Source organism: Thalassophryne amazonica, chromosome 7 (genome assembly GCF_902500255.1).
Source record: "Thalassophryne amazonica chromosome 7, fThaAma1.1, whole genome shotgun sequence".
NCBI classification, from domain to species: Eukaryota; Metazoa; Chordata; class Actinopteri; order Batrachoidiformes; family Batrachoididae; genus Thalassophryne; species Thalassophryne amazonica.
Window position 1 is genome coordinate 11,907,156 of NC_047109.1, and position 12,544 is coordinate 11,919,699.

At 47.2% G+C, this 12,544-nt stretch overlaps 1 protein-coding gene across 1 annotated transcript in view; it reads left to right on the forward strand.

Moving 5' to 3' along the window:
- LOC117513625 (vacuolar protein sorting-associated protein 13B-like) overlaps positions 1-12,544 on the forward strand; it is a 1,146,044-nt gene that overhangs the window by 785,167 nt on the left and 348,333 nt on the right. The window contains 1 exon segment of the mRNA XM_034173849.1: positions 2,281-2,418. Coding sequence (XP_034029740.1) covers positions 2,281-2,418 — 138 coding nt within the window.

The window sequence follows — 12,544 nt, forward strand, 5'->3', positions numbered from 1 at the left end:
CAGTGATGAATGAAAAAGTCCTCTCTTGACTCATGACTATAGATTTTCTGCCTACACACCTGGCTACAAGATACTGAATGTGTGCACGAACCTTTAACTTTGGTTAAAAATGAACAGGAACTCCGTAAATCTCACATGTACACACCACAGCATAGGCTGTTACTTGACTTGTAAATTCCAAAAATAAGCAAGATGGACAAATGAAAGTAGACTGGGCAACATTTTGGTAATGAGTCATTCACGTCATCAAGGGAGCCATCAGAAAGGCATGCATCCCATCATTAGAGGGATAGCTGTCCTGCCATTAGGTGTGCTAACTACAGCACAATAGTTGCTAATTAGAGCTATTGTTTAGTCACTAGCCTATAGCAGTCTGCCTCTCAGTAGGAGGGGTCTGGTTAGGTTTAAAACTACAGCTTTTGTTGGCTTCTGTTTTATTCTTCTCTACAAGAGTCAGACAGAAGTCAGACTTCCAGAGCAAGAATTTTAGCTGAGGAAGCTTCTGCGATTTGAAGCGAAACGTCCTCGCGTCAAGCAACCCAGTCCAGTCGAAGATTCAAGCTTCTCTACTATAATAGAGTGTATTTAACTCTATTTGGACTGGGACCAAATGTTATTCTCACTCACTCACTCATCTTCAACCGCTTATCTGGGATCAGGTCACGGGGGCAACAGCTCCAGCAGGAGATCCCAGACGTCCCTTACCCGGGCCACATTGACCACCTCTGACTGGGGGATCCTGAAGCGTTCCCAGGCCAGTGTGGAGATATAATCTCTCCACCTAGTCCTGGGTCTTCCCCCGGGGTCTCCTCCCAGATGAATGTGTCTGGAACACCTCTCGAGGGAGGCGCCCAGGAGGCATCCTTACCAGATGTCCAAACCACCTCAGCTGGCTCCTTTCAATGCAAAGGAGCAGCAACTCTACTCCAAGCTCCCCACAGATGACTGAGCTTCTCACCCTATCTCTAAGGGAGACACCAGCCACCCTCCTGAAGAAGCCCATTTTGGCCGCTTGTATCTGCAGTCAAGTTCTTTCAGTTACGACCCAACCCTCATGACCATAGGTGAGAGTAGGAACGAAGATTGACCAGTAGATCAAGAGCGTCGCCTTTTGGCTCAGCTCCCTTTTGTCACAACAGTACGATCGAGCAAATGCAACACCGCCCCTGCTGTGCCAATTCTTTGGCGAATCTCACGCTCCATTGTCTCCTCACTCATGAACAAGACCCTGAGGTACTTGAACACCTTCATAAGACCACATTCCCTACCTGGAGTAGGCAATCCATCAGTATCCTGCTGAGAACCATGGCCTCAGATTTAGAGGCAAATGTTATCCTGGCAGAATATTTTTACTGTCCAGAATTTACTGTGTATGAACATGCATTTCTAAACCACAGCATTGGAAATGCACTATTAAAAACATGAGTCTGTTTGATTTCTTTACCAGCTCTTTAAGCTGACTGGCTGTCTTTGTTACTCAGACTCTTCAGAGGATCCTTGAGTACCACTGGAATTACTTTGTGTCAAGTAAGAGGTTACTAAGAGAGACTAAAGTGAAGAGTATCATATAGCGTCAGTTTTGACGCTGTATGATATATGATTTTGGCCACATGGCGCGTTTTTCTGTGCATGATCCAGCACACGGCAGCCCGAATGTCAAGAACCCCCCAGCGGCTGGAGAAGGCCACGGGAACACCCACATTTCACCTGGCTGTGGCAGATAGTTATTTTAGAGATGTGGGAATGGACCAGGTATTTGCCTTGGTGATTGCCGTCCAGGACCCAAGGCAGTTTCATGGTGTTGTGGATGCAACAATGCATGGTACCAGTGCGTGTTCCCGGACTTGGCTTGCTCTTTAATCTGGGATTTTTGTGCATTGTTATGGTGTACTTTTATTATTCCTTCCTTTGTTTAGTGTGATGATTCCTGGGAACGTGAATAGTTCCAAGTATTATTAACAATTTTTTTTCCGTATTCAAGGTGCAGGACCTCTCAAACTAGTACAAAAAACCTGAGAGTTGTACTGGGGAAAATATCACACAGATTTTTTTTAATGAATTAATGCTTATTAGTACTTAAAATTTAAGATAAAAATGTTTGTGTTGAATTGGTGTTCTGTATATCTATATTAAAAGAACTGTGATTTGCTTAGCAACAAGCCAGCCTATCATCATCACAGTAATTCATTAATGATGAGATTTCTTCTGTGGTTTAGAGTGTAAGATTTTATTGGTTTGTCTATCTTTTTCCATCTGTCTCGTCTTTCTCACTCTGTGCAGACCCGGGAAAGACTCTGCCAGAGTCTCTGGACTACAATGTGTTTTGGCTGCAGACGGTAGCCGGAGAGGTGGACAGTAAAACGGGGGTCCCTCCCCCTCTGCTCTGCCTCCACATCAAAGATTTCCTCAACGGACCAGGTGGGGATCACACATGCTGCTCGACACGTGAAACCCCCGCACACTCGCACCATCACTCTTGTTTTAAATTACATGTAATCCCATGTCGGGGGATTACACACACACACACACACATAGTACGATGATGATGAGCAGTGTGAGCGTGCAGCAGACTGCTGTGGAATCTTTCAGAGGGAATGGTTCTCTATTTTTAGTCTAATGCGATATCCGTACGTGCAGTGTGAATGTGGGCCATGGACCCGCGGGTGTGGTTGACATCTTACCCAAACACCACCACACTGAGGAAAAGTGTGAGTGGGCTTCTAAGCCTGTTTGTGTGTCTTTCTCAGAAGGTTTCATGAAGAGTGCGTAGGCGCAGGACATCCTTCAGAGTCCAGCTGCCTGAACTCATCAGGCTGTAAGCTGCAGATGTAGTCGTGTACATGCGCATGGACACCCCGGCGCATACTGTGCACGTATGCACAAAAAATCTACAGGCTGGACTGTAGGTGTTATTGATGAGGGTTCGGGGACATGCACATCACTGCTGCCCACACGTAACCCTTCCTGCTGTCAGCGGAAAGCCCTCAGCTTCTTTATCCACCTGGAATAGCACCAGACAATGCAGCTCTTTGTGCGCTTGCACAACACATCCATGCACTGTCCTTCCACATGACACCAGCACTCAATTACAGTGAGCAGGACCTTTCCATGAGGCATGAATTACATCCTCATTTCAGTCAGGTTTTTGGTCATTTTTATCTGTAATAATAAATGTGATTCTTTTCCTGTGAAGGTCAGATTGGAGAGAAGGATTTTGTCATGAAGAAAATGCCCTTCAGCATAATAAGTATCAGCTCTGTGCACCTCCCATGAACGCTACAGTGTGTAGGATTTAAGGTTGTTTAATTGCAGAAATAGAATATGGTATTCATAGCCATCTGTTCACACACACACACTCATCTTCAACCGCTTATCCAAGATTGGGTCACCGGGTGCTGGAGTCTATCCCAGCGGTCATAGGGTGTGAGGCCAGGTACACCCTGTACAGGATGCCAGTCTGTTTCAGGGCCACATATAGACAAACAAACACATTCACACCTACGGACAATTTAAGGCAAGCAGGGTTTTGTCAGAGGTTCAAAAACTAGCAACATGGAAAGTTGATTCGCATTAATTCAAAAGAAAAAATGCTAATATACACAAATGCAAATTCAAAACAAGACAGCTCATAAACTTTAATATAAACTGCTATTAAATGAATAAAAAAACCTTGACAGCATTACAGCTTGGACAGGTCTGTTCAGTTTTCAGTTCACTCTGTCCTGCTGTGTGGCGTCTAGGCTCCTCTGTGCCTTGCGCAGACTGACTGAACTGTCGCTCATTAATACAGTCTGTGTGACTAGTGGTACTTGCTAGTGATAGCATTTTCTTTTTTCTGTTATACTGTGCATTATTTGTGTTCATGTTGTTATGTGTGTTCTCCAAAATATTTTTGCTGGACTTGGCAAAACAAGTGTAACTTAACAATGCAAGCGTGAAGTAACCAATTTAACTGAAATATGCCCGATGTTTACAGTGAATGATTTGCTTTGTCCTGTTGCAGAGGACTTGGTGGAGTTTGTATTTAAGCCTCTTTTTATGTAGAACACTGTGCACATGGATGACACAGAGCAGCTTATACCATTCTTCAAAAAGGACAGAAATCGTACTTTTTGCAAGCACAGCCAGAACTTTTAAGATTTTTTTAATGTATTTATTTAACCTTTATGTAACCAGGTTAGTCCCATTGAGATCGAGACCTCTTTTGCAAGGGAGACCTGGACAATTATAAAGTTTCCAACTCACCGAACCTGCACGTCTTTAAATGTGAGAGGAAACCAGAGCACACGGAGGAAACCCACACAAACACGGGGAGAACATGCAAACTCCACACAGAAAGGCCACAGGTGGGAATCAAACTCATGACCTTCTTGCTGTGAGGCAACACTGCTAACCACTAAGCCACCGTGCTGCTAAATGTTCTCCATTGTGGCGATTCACAGGTAAAGGCTCGCCACGTCACGCCCTATCATATCAGGCGTGGAGAGATCTAGGGAGAACCCTGGGCAAGGGAGCATGAATCCCTGTTGTCAAAGAGGTGAAAACATATATCAGGCTGGATGGTCAGGAAATGCAGGACACAAATGCACAGTTCAAACAAACAACTCTGGTTTTTAAAAGGCTTTACTGCTGTGGATAGCAGAGGTTGGTACACAAGTAAACAGTCTAAAAAAAGCAGCAGTACAAAAATCATCAGGCAGTTGGCATGATCGAGACAACAGGCTGGAGGTAAGATACACACTATGAGGCAGGCAAGACTATGAATGATGTAACCCGATCGTGGAATGCAGGCACAAGGCACGACAAACTGGCAAGGGACAAACACACTCAGTGAGCTTGTATAATCCCTGGTGATAATCAGCAATTCAGAAACAGGTGTGCATGGAAATCACCAGAACAAGGGCGTGGCCAGAGAGAAAAACACCCATTACCAAGAACCAAGAGAAAGACAAGAGAAGCAAAAACAGACCCAAGCAGAAAAACCCATTAAGAAACCAAAACCAATGAAATACAAAAATAACCAACAGATCAAAAGAACAAAATAAAACAGATAACCAAACAAAACTCAATCCTTGACAGTATGGCAAGCCCCTGGAAGAAGATGTTGTGGAGTGCCGCGGGATTCCATCCACTTTTGGCCGCCAGAATGCAGAAGTCGATGGCATAGTCAGTCACTCGGTGTCTGCCCTGCTTCAGACTTATCAGAGTACGTGCAGCTTCATGTCCATGTCCAGCTACATATGTGTGTTGAAAAACCAACTGAAGAGCAGCTGTGAATGCTGGAAGAGAGCCACAGCTGTTGCCCACACCGCAGCACAACCAGTCAGATGAGCGATCATATAAGCTATCTTCGTCCTGTCAGACGGGAACTTACATGACATGAGCTCAAAATGTAATTCACACTGAGTGATAAATGGTCTGATGTCACCAGACTCATCTAACAAGCGTTCAGGTGGAGACAGCTGGTTGCAGTAGTCTGGTTCAGGTATGGAAGCCGGTGCGGGTGGTGATGGCCCCGGTGTAGGCACATTGGTGCTGCCGGTGGCCGGAACAGTAGAGGCCTAATGATGGAAACTTGACAGTAGTTGACCCATCTGGGTGCTCACCGACGCCATAAATGAGTCCTGCCGTTTAGCGAGGTCACTAAATCTGGAAGAAAGAGCAGTGAGGTGGTCCTGTTGATGCTCGAGCTCCTTACTGTAGTGGTGTACTGCCAGATGGAATGGGTCGGAGCTGGCTGTGTCCATCGTTGGCCAGTCCGTCGTTGGCCAGTTTGTTCTATCATGCTGGATGGAATTGTAGGACACAAATGCATGGCTCAAACAGCTCTGGTTTTTAGAAGGCTTTATTGTGGTGGATAGAAGAGGTTGGTACACGAGTAAGCACTCCAGAGAATATCAGCAGTACAAAGAACATCAGACAATCGGCGTAGTTGAGGCAACAGGCTGGAGGTCAGGTACACATAATGATGCAGGCAGGACTTTGAATGCAGTATAACAAAGCTGGAATGATGGCAGAAGGCACAGCAAACTGACGAGGGACAAACACACCCAGTGAGCTTATATAACCCCAGGTGATAATCAGCAAATCAGAAACAGGTGTGCATGGAAAGCACCAGAACAGGGCCTGGCCAGAGAGAAAAACACTCATCACCAAGAACCAAGAGAAAGACAAGAGAAGCAGAGACAGACCCAAGCAGAAAAACCCAGCAAGAGCAAGCCAAAACCAATGAAATACAAAAATAACCAACAGATCAAAAGAACAAAATAAAACAGAAAACCAAACGAAACTCAAATCCTGACAGTGTAAAGGGAAATGACTGTGTAATGCAGTATGCAACCTCACCACTAGATGACACTAAATCCTACACATTGTAGTTTCAAACAAATTTTTAGACCCAATTTCATCATTGCGTAGCACTTAGAAAAAAAAATCACATTTCTATCATTTTCATGTTTTTAGATGTGCGTTTGTATAAGGCTGAGCTGAGTAGTTTGCAGGATCACCGTGGTACCTTTGTGGGATGAGACCATGTGTGGGTTGTTTTTCCAACATCATCTCATTTGAGGTCCACACGTCTTCTGACGGCGCTATAGCGCTTTGATCTCCTCTGTGCAGAAGCTTTCATCTGGAGGGTGCAAAAAGTCCACAACACACGACGCCACCATCACTCCAATAGTTCTGACCGACAAAATGTTCTTTCATGTTTGGAAAGAGATGAAAGTCAGATAGCACCAAATCAGGAGAGCACAGTGGATGGTCAGTCATGCCAGCTGTGGAAAACACCACCTTATGAGCTGGAGTATTGTCCTGGTGAAATAAGAGATCAGCTTTCCCGGGCATTTGGGCCCTGATTTACTTCGAGATCATATAATGAGTGGTAAATTACATAGAGTAGGTTGGTGAATGTTTTGTGGGTGATTTAGCCAGAATAACTGTGGGCGTGACAACATGTGGTAACATGATGTAGACAGCAGTATGACGAGGATTTTGTATGTATTAATGCCCATAAGTGAAAAATGAATTCCAGTTATCCACTTGCAGAAATATGCGCGGTGTCCTCCGTAAGACACGCAAAGTCTGCCACATATCTGTGTGTAATAAGTCAAGAATATTGGGGTCAACGGTCAAAAATATGATTATTCAGTATGATGTCCACCAAACATGACACTCATGTGTTGGTGGGTTCTGGAATTGTCCAAGTGAGGTCAGTCATTGAGGTCATAGTTAAAAGTCAGTCATTGAGGTCAGATGTCAAAAATGAAGTTTTTCCATTGCAATTTGCATCAAATATGACACACACACGAGGGCAGGTTTTGTGATTGCCTAGCAGCACGGACAGATTTACCAAAGGTCAGCTGTTGGGGTCATGGACACAACTGATGGTTCATTGACCGACTCATCCCAGGTCCTTTTGCTGATTTTTACCAAACTTGGTGTGTCAATAAAGGTTGCACCCAAAATTGCTGTGACAAAAATTCGTATTTGGCAAAGGCCAAAGGATTTGGTTTTCAACCCAATTGAGACCAAATGTGCCACACACACATATAGGTGAATTCCAGAATTGTCCAGGAAAGGTCAGCCAGGCATCATTCATTTGGGTGATGATCCAGAGTTAAAAATGAGACAAAGAAAGAAAGCAAACAAGAAGCGCCCAATAAACGGTGCACACAGAGTGGGTACAGCAAGTACTCTCAGAAAACTGGCACTGATCCCCAACTTTAAAGGGACATTAATAAAACATTTATAGTCAGGTGTGTCCTTTGAACTTGTGAAAGCAGGTTTAACCTTATTCTGGTGTGATAACATCAAACAGAATTACACACATTCCTTTCACACTCACAAACACTAAAATGAGGGGATCCAGGCTCTGCGTGGGGTCGAACCGGGTTGAGCGCTGCTGGAGCGGTCGACCATTGAGCACACATGCTACTGGTTCCGCTTCACCCTTCACCCGCACAATCACATGCATACACGTTTCCAGCTGTGGGGTGTTTAGTTAGAAGACTGCCTGGCAATAATGATAAAGCCTCTGTGGGGCGCAGCAGAGGAAACGGGTCCACACAGCAGGAGAATCAATATGCAAATATGCCACAAAGAAAGAAACAAACGTAATCTCAGACAGACAATTATTGATTAATCTTCAGTTGATGAATCAGCAAGTTGAGTACCAAATGTGGGTGGGTGGGTGGGACATCACGTTCATCCATGTCTGTTCCAAGGACTTCATTTGTTTGCAATAATTCAATTTGAATACGAAACCAAATGTGGAAAAAAAAGGATGCATGAAGAGAGAGAAAGAAAAGCTGAATCGCCAAGTTATTTCTCTCTGTTCCCTCTTTTCACATTTGACAGCCAAGATGTCGATGTGTCACGTCTGGGCGCCGTACTTTGATTGGACAGTGCTTCACTTTTCATTTGTTTCAACGAGGCACAAACGGAGAGCAGACCGCCGCGAGGCCATGTTTTTCCGAGTGTTTACATCAATATGCTGGCAATTTCAGCGGCATTTATTCCGCTGGGCCAATCGCATCGGCTCTCCCAAGGATGTCGATTGGCATGCGCTCATAACGTGGATGGTGTTTCAGCGCCGACCCTCAATCAGTGAGCGTTCATTAGACACGCATAAACACAACAAATGCACAAAGACAGATGCAGTTAAGCTGAATCAGGAGGCTTCAAGGCTCCAGTCAGCACATCATAAAATGTCATATTTTGCCTCCGATTTAGTTCAAGCTGAATTCACTTTGATCACCCGCATAAAAAAAGCACAGATCAATAATTATGTCAATAATATCATTAAAAGTTAATGATGATAACAGAACTACACTTTTGGAGCCAATATCTGGTTTCTTGTAGCTGTCGGGTTTCAGCCCGGATCCGGGGTTTGGAGTCCATGTTTTCCTCTTTTCTCTTTCTCACCTTCTGCTCCAGCTTTGTTTTACTAGTTTAGTTTATTTTTCATCGTGTATTTATTCCCTGTTCTATTTTGCTTTACTTTGTTTCTATGTTACTTTTATACTTTGGCTATTGTTCAGTTCCATTCTAGTTTTGTTTTGTCAGTTTGTGTGTTCACTATTGATCATTAGTTTATCACTTGTTTATTCTCATTTGTGTTATCAGTTATGCTGTAATGTCGGGTTTTGTTTTTTGTTATCATGTAGTCTCTGTTTTTCTTATACTTTGTTTAGCCACTTTGTTTTCTTAGTCCCATTTTAGTTTTGTCTTTGCATTTATTTTCTTATTACTCTCTGATTTGTTCTCATGAAGGTTTTTCTTCTGTTCTGGTTCATAGTTGTATTTTACTCTGTCCTAGGTTTCCGTTTGATCTGTGTTCTCTGTTTTCCTCACGTTCATCTGATTGTGTTCCCACTCCACATCACAACACCTGCCATTGTGTCTTTGTCTGTCACTTTTACGCTGTCTGCATTGTGTTTTCCTTGACTCACTCTCTTGGCACCTGTTCGCATATCTCTGTCTTTTCATCAATCCACCTTATGTGGTCCTCCCTATCCTGCACCATGTATCATCTTGGATTCACCTAGCCACACCCCTTTCTAGAAACTTCTTCCCATTCCTGGATAAATTTGATGTATTATGAGTGGGCCGAGGCCTGATTTTAACGTTATGAATCATTAGCTTGTTTTGCTTGCTACCTGTAAAAGTTCAAAGGTCAGCACGGGGCTTGTTAACTTTGTTCAGTAAAAACAAAATCAGGATGTCAACAACAGACTGGCTTCTTCTAATGACTTTCGTATGTGGTGCTGCCCCCGGTGGTGAACAAAAGGCAAGTAGAGGCAGCGTCAACATGCTGCAGTACAGTTGTTGTGAAGGTGTAGGAACACGGACCCACAACAGGGGGCGTTAAATGAACTGACAATGGATAAGCCAAACAGTAACAATTTAATGTTGTGAAGTGCACAACGGAATACAAATACAGTTTTGGTACCACAGACAATTAAATGTTGAGTGACGTGTGGGCAGGCTTGAGGATAGGAGACGTCCATCCTGAACCGAGCCGGATCCCAAACGGCCTTCACCGCCAACGGATCTGAAGAACACCGGAGCCACCAAGTCCTGGAGCCCCAGGTGGCTACCGTCTCCAGCTGTCAGACCTGGTACTGCTGGCAGAAAACAGAAACAGTTTTGCTGAGTGTGAGTTCGCACACTCAGTAATCCCACCGTCTGTGTTCTTTTGGGAGGGAGCACCTCCACCTCCAATCACACACTGGTGCAGCTCCTGTCTAACCACTTATCTGGTTGGGGTGTGAAGCGAAGCCGTCGCTGATCACACCAAACTCCAATCCCACCGATAAAGCAACACCACAGGAAAACGGCTGCAAATAAGTTCAGACTATAAGTCAGTGTTTAGTACAGCAGAGAAAATTACCTCCAAGGTAGCTGATTTCTCGGCGAGGAGGTGGAGTTGCAGTCCGGCCTTTATGGTGAGGTTAATGAGTTGGCTGAGTGACAGCTGGTGCTGATGGTGTGTGACAGCTGTCACTCCCGGTTGCTATGACGCCCTCTCGTGCTTGAAGCCCGCACTTCAAGCAGGGCGCCATCTGGTGGTGGTGGGCCAGCAGTACCTCCTCTTCAGCGGCCCACACAACAGGACCCCCCCTCAACGGGCGCCTCCTGGCGCCCGACCAGGTTTGTCCGGGTGCCGGGTGTAGAAGTCGGCCAGGAGGGCCGGGTCCAGGATGAAGCTCCTCTTCACCCAGGAGCATTCTTCGGGTCCGTATCCCTCCCAGTCCACCAAATACTGGAACCCCCGGCCCTTCCGACGGACGTCCAGGAGCCGGCGCACAGTCCAAGCCGGCTCCCCGTTGATGATCCGGGCAGGCGGCGGCGCCAGTCCGGGGACACAGAGGGGAGAGGAGTGGCAGGGTTTGAGTCTTGACACATGAAAAACCGGATGTATCCGCAGTGAAGCTAGCAGCTTCAGCTTCACTGCGGCTGGACTGAGGACCTTTAGGATGGGGAAGGGTCCGATGAATCTGTCGTTTAGTTTTTGGGATTCCACTTGTAGGGGAATGTCTTTTGTGGATAGCCAAACCGCCTGGGCTGATACGTAGGGGCCGGGGCACGCCGGCGGTCTGCATGGGCCTTAGCCCTCGTCCGGGCTTTGAGCAGGGCAGAGCGGGCGGTACGCCACACCCGACGGCACCTTCTTAGATGGGCCTGGACCGAGGGCACCCTGACCTCTCCCTCCACCAACGGAAATAATGGGGGTTGGTACCCCAAACATACCTCGAATGGGGAGAGGCCGGTGGCAGATGACACTTGGCTATTATGAGCGTACTCGATCCAGGCCATATGGTCACTCCAGGTCGTCGGGTGCGTGGAGGTCACGCAGCATAGGGCCTGCTCCAATTCCTGGTTCGCCCGCTCTGCCTGTCCGTTTGTCTGGGGGTGGTACCTGGACGAGAGGCTTACGGTGGCCCCCAGTTCCCTGCAGAAACTCCTCCAGACCTGGGAGGAGAACTGAGGACCACGATCTGATACAATGTCCGATGGAATCCCATGCAGACGCACGACATGGTGGACCAGGAGGTCTGCAGTCTCCTGGGCCGTCGGGAGCTTCGGGAGGGCCACGAAGTGGGCCGCCTTGGAGAACTGGTCCACTATCGTGAGGATGGTAGTCTGGCCCTGGGACGGCGGGAGGCCCATGACGAAGTCCAGGCCGATGTGAGACCGGGGGCGATGAGGCACGGGCAAAGGCTGGAGGAGACCCTGGGTTTTTTGGTGGTCCGCTTTGCCCGTGGCGCAGGTGGTGCAGGCCTGGACGTACTCCCGGATGTCGGCTTCCAGAGACGCCCACCAGAAGCGCTGCCGGACAACTGCCACGGTTCTTCGCACCCCTGGGTGGCAGGAGAGCTTGGAACTGTGACAGAAGTCCAGGACTGCAGCTCTGGCTTCTGGTGGGACGTACAACTTGTCCTTCGGACCTGTCCCCGGGTCCGGGCTCCGTGTCAGGGCCTCCCGGACGGTCTTCTCCACGTCCCAGGTGAGGGTGGCCACGACAGTGGACTCGGGGATGATGGTTTCGGTCAGGTCTGACAGCTCGGTCCTGACTTCCTCTTCGTGCACCCGGGACAGGGCGTCAGACCGTTGGTTCTTCGTCCCGGGGCGGTATGTGATCCGAAAGTCAAAACGCCCGAAGAACAGTGACCAGCGGGCTTGCCTGGGGTTCAGACGCTTGGCGGTCCGGATGTACTCCAGGTTCCGATGGTCTGTGAAAACCGTGAATGGCTCCGAAGCTCCTTCCAACAGGTGTCTCCACTCCTCCAGAGCCTCCTTTACCGCAAGAGGTTCCCGATTGCCGACGTCATAGTTCCTTTCAGCCGGGGTCAACCTGCGGGAAAAATAGGCACAAGGGTGGAGAACCTTGTCGGACTCCCTGCTCTGGGACAGCACGGCTCCTATCCCTGAGTCAGAGGCGTCCACTTCGCCTATAGACTGTCGACTTGGATCGGGCTGCACCAGAACTGGCGCAGTCGAGAACCGGCATTTCAGCTCCCTAAACGCGGCTTCGCACTGATCC